General features: G+C 43.9%; 1 protein-coding gene across 2 annotated transcripts in view; it reads right to left on the bottom strand.

Moving 5' to 3' along the window:
• Positions 1 to 1,620: 1,620 nt before the first annotated feature.
• Positions 1,621 to 13,731, bottom strand: part of LOC101173614 (plasma membrane calcium-transporting ATPase 1-like) — a 53,833-nt gene continuing 41,722 nt past the window's right edge. The window contains exons 18-22 of one of the 2 annotated variants that reach the window (XM_023955477.2): positions 8,189 to 8,402; positions 7,834 to 8,045; positions 7,652 to 7,759; positions 7,107 to 7,295; positions 1,621 to 3,006 (exon numbers count right to left, since the gene is read on the bottom strand). In XM_023955477.2, the coding sequence (XP_023811245.1) occupies positions 2,629 to 3,006; positions 7,107 to 7,295; positions 7,652 to 7,759; positions 7,834 to 8,045; positions 8,189 to 8,402 (1,101 nt within the window). In that variant the 3' untranslated portion in view covers positions 1,621 to 2,628. Of the gene's footprint in view, positions 3,007 to 7,100; positions 7,296 to 7,651; positions 7,760 to 7,833; positions 8,046 to 8,188; positions 8,403 to 13,731 lie in introns of those variants that run through there. The other variant, XM_078948275.1, reaches the window with a different exon arrangement.

Here is a 13,731-nt window from a genome sequence, read left to right on the forward strand (position 1 = left end):
TCTAGAAAATAACGTGTGAATATCACTTTCTTTCTTGCATTTCATTTTATTTGCTGTGAAAGGTAATTCAACAATCTGCTTGTGCTAGCATCAAATCAGTTCTGAGCCACAGCCAGTGCTGCTTGATGCTGCAATGTAGCCTAAATTATAATGTAATTCAAAGCATTTTTCATGATCTTATCAAACTTCTGGTTGTTGTGTCATTTTATTAAACAGCAGAGGCTGGTACACACATTTGTTTTGTCATCCCATTGTTCAAAAAGTGTGGATTTGGACCCAAAAATATGCCACCTTTCACCGTTTCTTTATCGCTTAAAAGAAACTTTCGAGAATTGAGACTGTCAGTCGGTGTCGTTGGTGCCCCCCCCCCGCCGTGACAAGCTCTTCACCAGGGGTGTCAAACTCAAATTCGCAGGGGTAAAAAGACAGTGAAGTAAAGTCACAGGCCAAACTTGATATTTATTGAAAAAATAAATGCAACTAATATTTACTGTTTAACCTTTTCATATATCGTCGTCTTATGTTACATTCTTTCATTACAGCCACGTTAGCTCGGCACACAAGACAAACAGGTCTGTCCTTAATATTCGCAAACAGATCGTCTGCCTTCCACCTGTCTTAAAAGCTCCTGATGTCCATCTTTCGTTTGACCATTTTTGTGGAGGGTGAAAGTTATTTGTTTAATGTGACAGGAGCGCGGCTGTCAACGACTGTCAACAGAAAAAAGGAGCGCTTGCTGGTTTTGACTGTGTGCCAACATACCAGCAAAGCATTGTGGGATGTGTAGTATTAACGGTACATAATATACCGCGGGCCAGCTCTAATGCACATTTGATATGATCTCATGGGCCAATTATAATTACACTGCGGGTCAAATTTGACCCCCGGACCTGAGTTGGACACATGTTCTCCACACTCATGCAAAACACAGCTTGAAGGAAGGGGGGATCAAGGGCGGGGCTACTCAGCTCAGCTCCAATGGCCACGCCCATGTAGAGGAGACATTGGAAACAGAGGCTTTTAAGATGTTTAGGTTGTGGGACTTTGGTTAAACACTTCACAATCAGAATAAAACACCACTGAGAACATTTTGATTAAAAACACATTTTCATAAGGGGATTTCAAATGTTCACTACGACCTGTCGCCCGTAGAAAAAATGTGCACGTACATTTTGACTCTACAGGTTCACTATGATCTAGATATTTCATAAAAGCCATCTGCATGCCTTGTAGAGGTTTTGTGCCCACCGTTTTATTTTTCGTGCAGTTTTGACTAAGAATTTCTTAACCCCACAGAGATGTCGATCTTACAAATATTTTTAATTCTATTTCAAATTTTATTTTAAATAGATTTAATTCCATTCTTCAAAAATATGACAGTCATCTGAGTTGGGTCCCTCTTGAAATGTGTTTGCATTCATCACACCTTTTGCATCTCTCAGATACAGTAAACATAAATAAACAACATGCATTAATGACTGCATTTGATTCTAAAGACACTAAATTGTCCACGGAGGATGTCCGGTTGTTCTGACTGTTTCCTGTTTCACGTTACCATGTTGCCTTTGACAGTGTTACCATGTTCTGTTTTGTGCTTAAACAAGTAAACAGTGACAAATATTTTTTTTAAGAGTTTTATTCGCCTGCCAACCAGGCCCCCCCTCCCACACACACACACATGTACACTCACATGAAGAAAATAACTTTTCCGCACAAACGTGTCGTTTTCACACCTGGTGAGGAATGGAAATAGGTTTTTTTCTTAGTTGCCTTTGAAAGGTGAAGCTTATCTAAAACATACATTCCGCCCAAGAATCCCTTTTTTAAACCTTTAATAGCAATTGTTTTACACTTTTTCAGACAACAACAAGCTAAAACATAAAAAAACGCTAAAACATAAAGTTAGGATTTAGGTTAAACCGTCTCCAAACACACATCTGAGAAAAGCCCCGGACACAGCGGACACAGTCAGCGGGTGGAGAGCTGCCGGTTGTGACGGCGATTGACTCCAGACCGTGAGCTTTCCAAACACAGGTTACTGAATACAGATTTAGATGCAGTTTCTTTGTCTGTGATGTAAAACCTCAGCCTGGGAAAAAAGAGGCTCCATGTTTGTTTCTCCATGGTGTTGTCTTCTGGTGGGATTGTGTGGGAGTGGGCAGCACTTCTCTGAAACATCCTGGTGAAGCTTCCAGATGAAGAAAATGAGCTTCACTGGTCTGCAATGTGTCCAGTGTGTCAGGGAGTACCCCCCTCACCCCCCCACCCCCTTCAATAAACAGAAACTACACATCTGTGTGAGGGATTCCTTAAATTACAACGCAGAACACTGACCTTGAACTCATCCCCACCAGTTCACATCAGCTTGACTGATCATAAACTGTGGGTTGAATGAGCTGACTACACCAACAGATTATTTACACATCAGAACCAGAATTGGATCACGTCACAGAAACTCCTCAGCTAAACATCAATAGATAAACTTCCTGTGTGTTAAAGAACAAAGATGTGGGTTCAGCGCCACGGCCGAACCCTCTGCTGCTTCCCCGTCGGTTCCTCCAACTTTCAAATGTCTTTTTATTCCTCATCTTTCAGAGGAACTCCTGAGGTCAAAAGCAAACGGATCTTTTATAGAGAGGTCTCCAGGCTGTGCAGAGGGCTCCCCGGACAAGGGGGCAGCCCCGCTGAGTTGGGGGGGATGAGACCAGACCTCGAGCCGTCTCTGTGGAGAGGGGGAGGGCGGTCCACAGCATTGTTCTCGGTGGGCGAGGACAGAGGCAGAGCTGACAGGTTGGACAGTCCAGTCAGAGGAGGGGGGACGGAGTTTCGCTTAGTGGGGGGCTCATCCTCGCCCTCATTTTCATCGATGAGGGGTATCTGGGGTTCTAAGTCCTCGATGCTGAACTCAGGGTAGTTGCGGAAGTTGTGGATGGAGTTGCGAGACTCGGGGGTCTCCAAACCTTCGTAAGGAGACATGCTGTCTCGGAAAGCGTTCACCACCCGGATCTGAGAGGAGGAAGCAACAGTCGGGACAGAAAACAACTGAATGAGATGAACCATCTGCTGCTGCTATCATTGTCTCAACCTTTATCCAGGAGCATGAAAATCTTTATGTCAAATCTTTGAAAACTGGAAGTTTTGTATAATGTATGTGAAATTGGAGTTGAAGTGTTTGCTTGACTTTATGACAAGTACTCTAAAATAACAAAATTGAATCAAAGATCTTCCTTTCTTGGAGCAGATATTCTAACAACACAGGTGGATACTAAGCAAGGGTCACTGGCCAACGAAGTGTGCATTATCAGAAATTAACGCACGACGAGGAAGCCTGATCGCGTCAGACGGTTGCTTCCGTGAAGTACGTTAATACTGATAATGCATATTTTGAAGGCCTTAACCCGCATATACCATGGTCACTTACAAGGGGGGTCTAAGGGCAGGGATGCCAGTTTAGTTTAGTCTGTTAAGTTAAAGTTTTAGTACCATCCTATTGAATTCTACGCATTTATGATCCTTTTTGATTGTATGTTTACTTTACAATTATCGGCACGAAGCCCACTGAGACGACTGTTGTTGTGAATTTGGGCTATTGGAAAATGTGCAAAATTGTGCATGCATAATTTCTACACAATGCATGTTTACTTTACACAATAACCAACTTAACTAAGCCAGCTCTATATCAACAAGTTGCTACAAGCTAACAAGTTGACTTTTGTGTCTAAATGAGGAACAGTTGGTTTTATGCGCGTTAAAAAGTACAATAAGATGTAACTGTGTCCATTCTTCTTCTTTCTCTTTCGGCTTTTCCCATCAGGGGTCGCCACAGCGAATCATCCTTTTCCACCTCACTCTATCATGAACATCTTCTACCCTAACATTAGCCAACTTCATGTCCTCTGTTAAGACATCCATGTATCTCCTCTTTGGCCGTCCTCTTGCCCTCCTGCCAGGCAGCTCCATCTCCAACATCCTTCTACCAATATATCCACTATCCCTCCTCTGAACATGTCCAAACCATCTCAGTCTGGCTTCTCTGACTTTGTCGCTAACACAGGCAACATGAGCCGTCCCTCTGATGTACTCGTTCCTTATCCTGTCTAACCTGGTCACTCCTAAGGAGAACCTCAACATCTTCATCTCCGCTACCTCCATCTCAGCCTCTTGTCTCTGTCTCACTGCTACCGTCTCTAACCCATAGAGCAGAGCTGGTCTCACCACTGTCTTGTACACCTTTCCTTTGAGTCTTGCTGACACTCTTCTGTCACACAACACTCCTGACACTTTCCTCCACCCGCTCCAACCTGCCTGCACTCGCCTCTTCACCTCTTTTCCACACTCCCCATCACACTGAACTGTTGACCCCAAGTACTTAAACTCCTGCACCTTCTTCACCTCAGCCCCCTGTAACCTAACGCTTCTACCTTGATCCCTCTCGTTCAGACACATGTATTCTGTCTTACTACGACTGACCTTCATGCCTCTTCTTTCCAGAGCAAACCTCCACCTCTCTAGCTGTTCCTCCACCTGCTCTCTACTCTCACTGCAAATTACAATGTCATCTGCAAACATCATTGTCCAGGGAGATTCCTGTCCTACCTCGTCTGTCAGCCTGTCCATCAGCATAGCAAACAAAAAAGGACTCAAAGCTGATCCTTGGTGTAGTCCCACCTCCACCTTGAACTCCTCTGTCTGACCTACAGCACATCTCACCACCGTCATACTTCTCTCATACATGTCCTGAACTACTCTGACATACTTCTCTGCCACTCCAGACAATCTCATACAGTACCACAGCTCCTCCCTCGGCACCCTGTCATACGCCTTCTCTAAATCTACGAACACACAATGCAGCTCCTTCTGACCATCTCTGTACTTTTCCATCAACATTCTCAAAGCAAAAATGGCATCAGTGGTGCTCTTACGGGGCATGAAACCATACTGCTGCTCACAGATCTCCACCTTCTTCCTAAGCCTGGCTTCCACTACTCTTTCCCACAGCTTCATTGTGTGGCTCATCAACTTTATTCCTCTATAGTTGCTGCAGTTCTGCGTGTCACCCTTGTTCTTAAAGATTGGGACCAGAACGCTTCTCCTCCATTCCTCAGGCATCTTCTCACTCTCTAGAATCCTATTGAAAAAACTCGTTAGAAATTCCACTGCTGTCTCTCCTAAGCACTTCCATACCTCCACAGGTACGTCATCAGGACCAACGGCCTTTCCGCTCTTCATCCTTTTCAGAGCCTTCCTAACCTCATCCTTTCCAATCTCTGCTACTTCCTGCTCCACAACAACCACATCTTCCTCCCTTCTTTCCCTGTCATTTTCCACGTTCATCAGCTCCTCAAAATACTCCTTCCATCTTTTCTGTACACTCTCCTGGGTTGTTAGCACCTTTCCATCTCTGTCCTTAATCGCCCTTATCTGTTGCACGTCCTTCCCATCTCTGTCTCTCTGTCTGGCTAGCCTGTACAAGTCCTTCTCTCCTTCCTTTGTGTCTAACCTGTCATATAGCTCATCATAAGCTTTCTGTTTGGCCTTTGCCACCTCTCTCTTCACTCTACGCTGCGCTTCCTTGTACTCCTGTCTACCTTCCTCAGTCCTTTCTACATCCCACTTCTTTTTAGCCAACCTCTTCCTCTGGACGCATTCCTGTACTTCCTCATTCCACCACCAAGTCTCTTTACCGTCTTTCCTCTTTCCAGATGACACACCAAGCACCTTCCTACCTGTTTCCCTGATAATCTCTGCTGTAGTTTCCCAGTCATCTGGAAGCTCATCCTGACCACCCAGGACCTGTCTCAACTTCTGCCTAAATTCCTCACAAGTTTCTTCATTCTGTAGCTTCCACCACTTGGTCTTCTTTTCTGTTTTCCCTCTCTTCTTCTTCCTGACCTCCAGAGTCATCTTACACACCACCATGCGGTGCTGTCTGGCTACACTCTCTCCTACTACCACTTTGCAGTCATTAACCTCTCTCAAATGACCTCGTCTGCATAGGATGTAGTCCACCTGAGTACTCCTACCTCCACTTCTGTATGTCACTCTATGTTCCTCTCTCTTCTGGAAGTAAGTGTTGACTACAGCCATTTCCATCCTCTTCGCAAAGTCCACCACCATCTGTCCTTCCAGATTCCTTTCCTTCACACCAAACCTGCCCATCACCTCCTCATCACCTCTGTTGCCCTCACCAACATGCCCATTAAAGTCTGCTCCAATAACAACTCTCTCTCCTCTGGGAAAACTCTCTATGACCTCATCCAACTCACTCCAGAATCTCTCCTTCACTTCTAACTCACAGCCAACCTGTGGCGCATACCCACTGACTACATTCACCATCACCCCTTCAATTTCCAACTTTAGGCTCATCATCCTGTCTGAGACTCTTTTCACCTCTAGAACCCTGTTTACAAACTCCCCCTTCAGAATCACTCCTACCCCGTTTCTCTTCCTATCAACACCATGATAGAACAGTTTGTATCCTCCTCCAATACTACGTGCCTTGCTGCCCTTCCACCTTGTCTCCTGCACACACAGTACATCTACCTTCCTTCTCTCCATCATGTCTGCCAGCTCTCTGCCTTTCCCTGTCATTGTGCCAACGTTAAGAGTCCCTATTCTCAAACCTATGTTCCTGCCTTTTCCCTTCTCTCTCTGGCCACGGACCCTTCTGCCTCCTCTCTTTCTTCGACCAACAGTAGTCAAATTTCCACCGACACCCTGTAGGTTAACAGCATCGGTGGCGGTCGTTGTTAACCCGGGCCTCGACCGATCCGGTATGTCTAAAGTGGTGTGGATGATTCGCATAGTTATTTTGGCAATTTTTACGCCGGATGCCCTTCCTGACGCAACCCTCTCTATTTATCCGGGCTTGGGACCGGCACAGAGGCAACTGGCTTGCAACCCCTGTGGCTAGGTTATGTAACTGTGTCCATTCATGACAAAAAAAGCACAATGGGAGCAAAACCAAGCAGAATATAAATTCATTTCAGTTTAAGTCCAAACTTTACTTCCTTTATGCATTTAACCAGAGTCCCCATGGCAACGTGACTGAAAAAAAAAACCTCAGGGCAACCAGCTCAAACTGAACCTCCCAGCTTAAATCATACCTGTGTCTGGATGCGATTGAGGCTTCGGACCCAGAGCACCTGGCCCTTCCTCAGCTCCATCTCTGCGTGATCAATTTCATCCTTGTCCTTCATCTCCTCCAGTTCTTCCTCAGGGATCTCCTCCTGCTGCGTCCCGTGACCCGCCGTTTTTAGAAACGTCAGCCACCTTGTAGGGACACTGGAGACAAGCTGAGACGGGAAAAGGGCAGACGAGAAGTGTAGATCAGCTCTTAATACTCGAGATGCAATTCGTTCAGGTGATTCATTTTCCTTCATCTGACATATTTGTCTCAAAGTTAATAAAGACTTCAGCTTTGGAATATTCATTGGTAGTTAATGGTTTTTTACTGAATGTTACAAGCTGTTCAAATAAATTATTGTAGCTTCTGTCAGTTTTTTTTTCTACAATAAACTAAAGTTCCTTCGGGTCACTGGGGTGCCAAAGCCTAAAGGCACTTGCGGGCGAAGGCTGGGGACACCCTGGACAGGTCGCCAGTCTGACGAAGGGCATAAACTAAAGTTGATTTTTCAAAATAAAATCGTACCTGTCCCCACAGAAGGCTGCTGAGGCCCAACAACACACACCAGAGCCACTGCTCCAGGGTGAGAGGAAAGCAGCTGAACGGTTTGCCACCAAACTGCACGATTACAAACTACAGGACAGAAGAAATGGATGGAATTGATATTTTTTTAGGAAACAGATGGTTTTGTAATGAACAGGAGTCACCTGCGCGATGATGGTTCCCAGGACAATGGAGCAGAAGATAGGGTTCCTGAACACGCCGTCAAAGACGTTCCTCTCTCCGTGGATCTTGCGAGCATTGAATTCGTTGAAAATTTGCATCAGCACAAATGTGTTGAAAACAATGGTATAGTGCTCAGAGGGGGGCGCGTGCAGAGGGGTGTTTCTGCCACAGTCAATGTCAAAGATCTCCTCACCTTCAGAAAAATAAAAGCGTCACAGCTATAAAATAGTCTAATGGACACACTGACACATTTACACAAACAGAAAAAAATCTTTTAACTGTTTCATTTGGAGGTTCGTTGACTTTACCCAAAGCAGTTTTAATAGCTACACTCACCAACAAAAAGCAGAGTGAAGATTATGGTCAGCTGGTAGACAGCATGACCCAGAATGTTCTTCATCATTGTGCGCGAGATAAGCGGCTTCTTGCGGCCGTATGGGTTCCTGAGCAGCAGGGCTTCAGTTGGTGGTTCGGTGGCAAGAGCCAGTGAGGCGAAGGTGTCCATGATGAGATTGACCCATAACATCTGGACAGCTTTAAGAGGAGAGTCCTGCAAACACATGCAACACTTTCAGGGTTTGACTTGTCATGGTTTCTCAGAATAAAATGAAAATCCGCTGCCCCCCCCCCCCAACCTTGGCATTCCTACCCCCCCCCCCCCCAAGTGAGCACTGCCTGTAGACGCGCTCTTATGCAGCTACGCTCAGAGTGTATCACAGGGGGACACCCCCCACCCACCCACTCCTCCCCCCGACACTGAACCCTGTGTACTGTGTTGCTCGTGTGAATATGTGCTTTTGTGTTTAAACTTTGTTGTTTTTTTCGTGTATCATTGTATCACAGTGACGAGATATGACTGTCACCAATGCCCCCCCCCCCCCCCCCCCTTCGTAACCCATCTACACCCATCCTAAGCAAGGTGCGCATCCCAAGAAGCTGCAGCCTCAGTCAACCCTGAACTGTATGTGTGTAGTTGTTGTATGTCTGATCTTGTTCGGGTTGTACTGGAACAAATTTCGTATGTCAGTGTAAAAGGATTCTGATTCTATTGGGTTCATGAAAGCAACCTAAGCTTGAGATCACTTCCAAGTGTGTACAAATGCAACATTCCAGGTCTATCCTCTCTTTATGGCAACACTTCATTGACATGACGTTAAACCAAATGAAGATATTTGGAGTTTTGAAACGGAAAAGTAGAATGTTGTGCAATACATTGCAACAGTATTCATTCACCCATCCAAATCCCAATTACTTTTATGGACACAGGAGCATGCAGACTGCATCATAGATTTATCCAGAAGAGTTCTGAAGAGAGCGGGGGATGCAGTAAACCTTTGTTTTGTGCTGAACTTGGTTTAGCGTGAGGCTGGTAGGTCCGTCAGAGTCTCAATTGGGTTCTTTGGTTCTGAAGACCTCTAGGGATGACTTGTTGTTTGAGCGCCGTATTGACAAATTAGCAGTTTTATACCTGTGTGGCCTTTTAACCCTGTACAGTATGAAGAAACAACTCAATCCCATCACTGTGTGTTGCAGAAAGCTCTCACATCTCCTCCTTCTCTCTTTGTCTTCTACTTCACTTGCAGTGTCCAGCAGTAATCCAGAGTTCTGGTGTTCTGCATGGGTCTAATGTTGATTATTTCCTGGAAGCTGCATGTCTGTGACAGAGCAACAGTGGTTTTAACCTCACACTGATCACAGTATCTCGCTCTTGTGTTGCAGTTTCTAAATACACAGCCATATTTGCTCAAAGCTTCATGGTTGAGCGGACAAAGTTTTCCCTCCCATCTAAAACCTTGTGTGTGTCTGAACTATTTATTTCTGAAGCTATCGCACGTTTTCTCAACATAGCGAGACTGTGTTAGACCAGTCAAGGACACAACCAGCAGGAAAGAACAACAAAACAACTTCTGGTGTCAGAAAGAATCCTATCCAATCTGACTCCCCTGAGCTGAGGATGCAGCCCTTGGTTCTTCCAAAACATGTCTGCTTCCACGTGAAAAGCAGCTGTGTGTGGAGGATGACACTGGCTGCTCATCCCACTCTTGACCTTGGCATTCCTGCTACCCCCCCCGTGCAATGTCTGGCGCTTCTTAGCTGCACCATCAACCCCCCAACCCCCCACCTGTTGGACTTTATGTACTGTAGTTTTGTTTGTTTTGTGCTTCTGTGCTAAAATTGTGGATTTGTTTCCTTTTGTCTACACATTAGACATGGTGTGGAGACAACTTTATTTTGTTACCAATATCCTTACCCTCCTCATGAATCCTATCTGCACCTACACTAAGCAAGGCGTGCATGTTTACAGCTGCTCTGAAGTCGAACCTTTAACTGTATGTGTTTATGTCTGTATGCATATGAATGTTGAAATTTGTGGGTGGATAACTTCACATCTGACATTCAGTGAAACCTTTTCATCTCACTAAGGAACTGAGGTTTTTGGAAGTTGTCATTGTTTTGCAACACTGAAGCTACCGTCTTCCTATCAGGGCAAAAGTGCAGGGGTCATTATCAGAAACCAGTTTACTGTAGGATTAGAAACCAATCAACATCTGGTTTAATATTCAAACTGTAGGTTTTCACTGTTGTCAACAAGCAGAAAAAAGTCCTTTTGTTGGAGTTCTAGTTTTCCACAAGTAGGACAAACGTGGCCCCAGTCTAAGGAAAAATAAATCTAGGTTAGAGATGTGTTCATAACCTCACGTTCTGGTCATTGTGGTTCTGTTCAGAATCTCACGTTCTGGTCATTGTGGTTCTGTTCCTAATCTCACGTTCTGGTCATTGTGGTTCTGTTCATAATCTCACGTTCTGGTCATTGTGGTTCTGTTCATAATCTCACGTTCTGGTCATTGTGGTTCTTTTCATAATCTCACGTTCTGGTCAATGTGGTTCTGTTCATAACCTCACGTTCTGTTCATTGTGGTTCTTTTCATAATCTCACGTTCTGGTCATTGTGGTTCTGTTCATAATCTCACGTTCTGGTCATTGTGGTTCTGTTCATAATCTCACGTTCTGGTCATTGTGGTTCTTTTCATAATCTCACGTTCTGGTCATTGTGGTTCTGTTCAAAATCTCACGTTCTGGTCATTGTGGTTCTTTTCATAATCTCACGTTCTGGTCATTGTGGTTCTGTTCAAAATCTCACGTTCTGGTCATTGTGGTTCTGTCCATAATCTCACGTTTTGGTCAATGTGGTTCTGTTCATAACCTCACGTTCTGGTCATTGTGGTTCTGTTCATAACCTCACGTTCTGGTCATTGTGGTTCTGTTCATAATCTCACGTTCTGGTCATTGTGGTTCTGTTCATAATCTCACGTTCTGGTCATTGTGGTTCTGTTCATAATCTCACGTTCTGGTCATTGTGGTTCTGTTCATAACCTCACGTTCTGGTCATTGTGGTTCTGTTCATAATCTCACGTTCTGGTCAATGTGGTTCTGTTCATAATCTCACGATCTGGTCATTGTGGTTCTGTTCAAAATCCATTGTGGTTCTTTTCATAATCTCATGTTCTGGTCATTGTGGTTCTGTTCATAATCTCACGTTCTGGTCATTGTGGTTCTGCTCAAAATCCATTGTGGTTCTTTTCATAATCTCACGTTCTGGTCAATGTGGTTCTGTTCATAACCTCACGTTCTGGTCATTGTGGTTCTGTTCATAATCTCACGTTCTGGTCAATGTGGTTCTGTTCATAATCTCACGATCTGGTCATTGTGGTTCTGTTCAAAATCCATTGTGGTTCTTTTCATAATCTCATGTTCTGGTCATTGTGGTTCTGTTCATAATCTCACGTTCTGGTCATTGTGGTTCTTTTCATAATCTCACGTTCTGGTCAATGTGGTTCTGTTCATAACCTCATCTTCTAGTCATTGTGGTTCTGTTCATAATCTCACGTTCTGGTCATTGTGGTTCTTTTCATAATCTCACGTTCTATTCATTGTGGTTCTTTTCATAATCTCACGTTCTGGTCATTGTGGTTCTGTTCATAACCTCACGTTCTGGTCATTGTGGTTCTGTTCATAATTTCACGTTCTGGTCATTGTGGTTCTTTTCAAAATCTCACGTTCTGGTCATTGTGGTTCTGTCCATAATCTCACGTTCTGGTCAATGTGGTTCTGTTCATAACCTCACGTTCTGGTCATTGTGGTTCTGTTCATAACCTCATGTTCTGGTCATTGTGGTTCTGTTCATAATCTCACGTTCTGGTCATTGTGGTTCTTTTCATAATCTCACGTTCTGGTCATTGTGGTTGTGTTCATAATTTCACGTTCTAGTCATTATGGTTCTTTTCATAATCTCACGTTCTGGTCATTGTGGTTCTGTTTAAAATCTCACGTTCTGGTCATTGTCGTTCTGTTCATAATCTCACGTTCTGGTCATTGTGGTTCTGTTCATAATCTCACGTTCTGGTCATTGTGGTTCTGTTCGTAACCTCACGTTGTAGTCATTGTGGTTCTGTTCATAATTTCACATTCTAGTCATTGTGGTTCTGTTCATAATCTCACGTTCTAGTCATTGTGGTTCTGTCCATAATCTCACGTTCTGGTCATTGTGGTTCTGTTCATAACCTCACGTTCTGGTCATTGTGGTCCTTTTCATAATCTCACGTTCTGGTCATTGTGGTTCTTTTCAAAATCTCACGTTCTGGTCATTGTGGTTCTGTTCATAATCTCACGTTCTGCTCATTGTGGTTCTGTTCATAACCTCACGTTCTGGTCAATGTGGTTCTGTTCATAACATAACGTTTTAGTCATTGTGGTTCTGTTCATAACCTCACGTTCTAGTCATTGTGGTTCTGTTCATAATCTCACGTTCTGGTCATTGTGGTTCTGTTCATAATATCACGTTCTGGTCATTGTGGTTCTGTTCATAACCTCACGTTCTGGTCAATGTGGTTCTGTTCATAACCTCATCTTCTAGTCATTGTGGTTCTGTTCATAATCTCACGTTCTTGTCATTGTGGTTCTTTTCATAATCTCACGTTCTAGTCATTGTGGTTCTTTTCATAATCTCACGTTCTGGTCATTGTGGTTCTGTTCATAATCTCACATTCTGTTCATTGTGGTTCTTTTCAAAATCTCACGTTCTGGTCATTGTGGTTCTGTCCATAATCTCACGTTCTGGTCAATGTGGTTCTGTTCATAACCTCACGTTCTGGTCATTGTGGTTCTGTTCATAACCTCATGTTCTGGTCATTGTGGTTCTGTTCATAATCTCACGATCTGGTCATTGTGGTTCTGTTCAAAATCCATTGTGGTTCTGTTCATAATCTCACGTTCTGGTCATTGTGGTTCTGTTCATAATTTCACGTTCTAGTCATTATGGTTCTTTTCATAATCTCACGTTCTGGTCATTGTGGTTCTGTTTAGAGTCTCACGTTCTGGTCATTGTCGTTCTGTTCAGAATCTCACGTTCTGGTCATTGTGGTTCTGTTCATAATCTCACGTTCTGGTCATTGTGGTTCTGTTCATAACCTCACGTTGTAGTTATTGTGGTTCTGTTCATAATCTCACGTTCTAGTCATTGTGGTTCTGTTCATAATCTCACGTTCTAGTCATTGTGGTTCTGTCCATAATCTCACGTTCTGGTCATTGTGGTTTATGTTCATAACCTCACGTTCTGGTCATTGTGGTTCTTTTCATAATCTCACGTTCTGGTCATTGTGGTTCTTTTCAAAATCTCACGTTCTGGTCATTGTGGTTTTGTTCATAATCTCACGTTCTGCTCATTGTGGTTCTGTTCATAACCTCAGGTTCTGGTCAATGTGGTTCTGTTCATAACATAACGTTTTAGTCATTGTGGTTCTGTTCATAACCTCACGTTCTAGTCATTGTGGTTCTGTTCATAATCTCACGTTCTGGTCATTGTGGTTCTGTTCATAATC

The sequence above is a fragment of the Oryzias latipes genome, chromosome 6, assembly GCF_053564925.1.
Source record: "Oryzias latipes strain Hd-rR chromosome 6, Olatipes_Hd-rR_3.1".
Taxonomy (NCBI): domain Eukaryota; kingdom Metazoa; phylum Chordata; class Actinopteri; order Beloniformes; family Adrianichthyidae; genus Oryzias; species Oryzias latipes.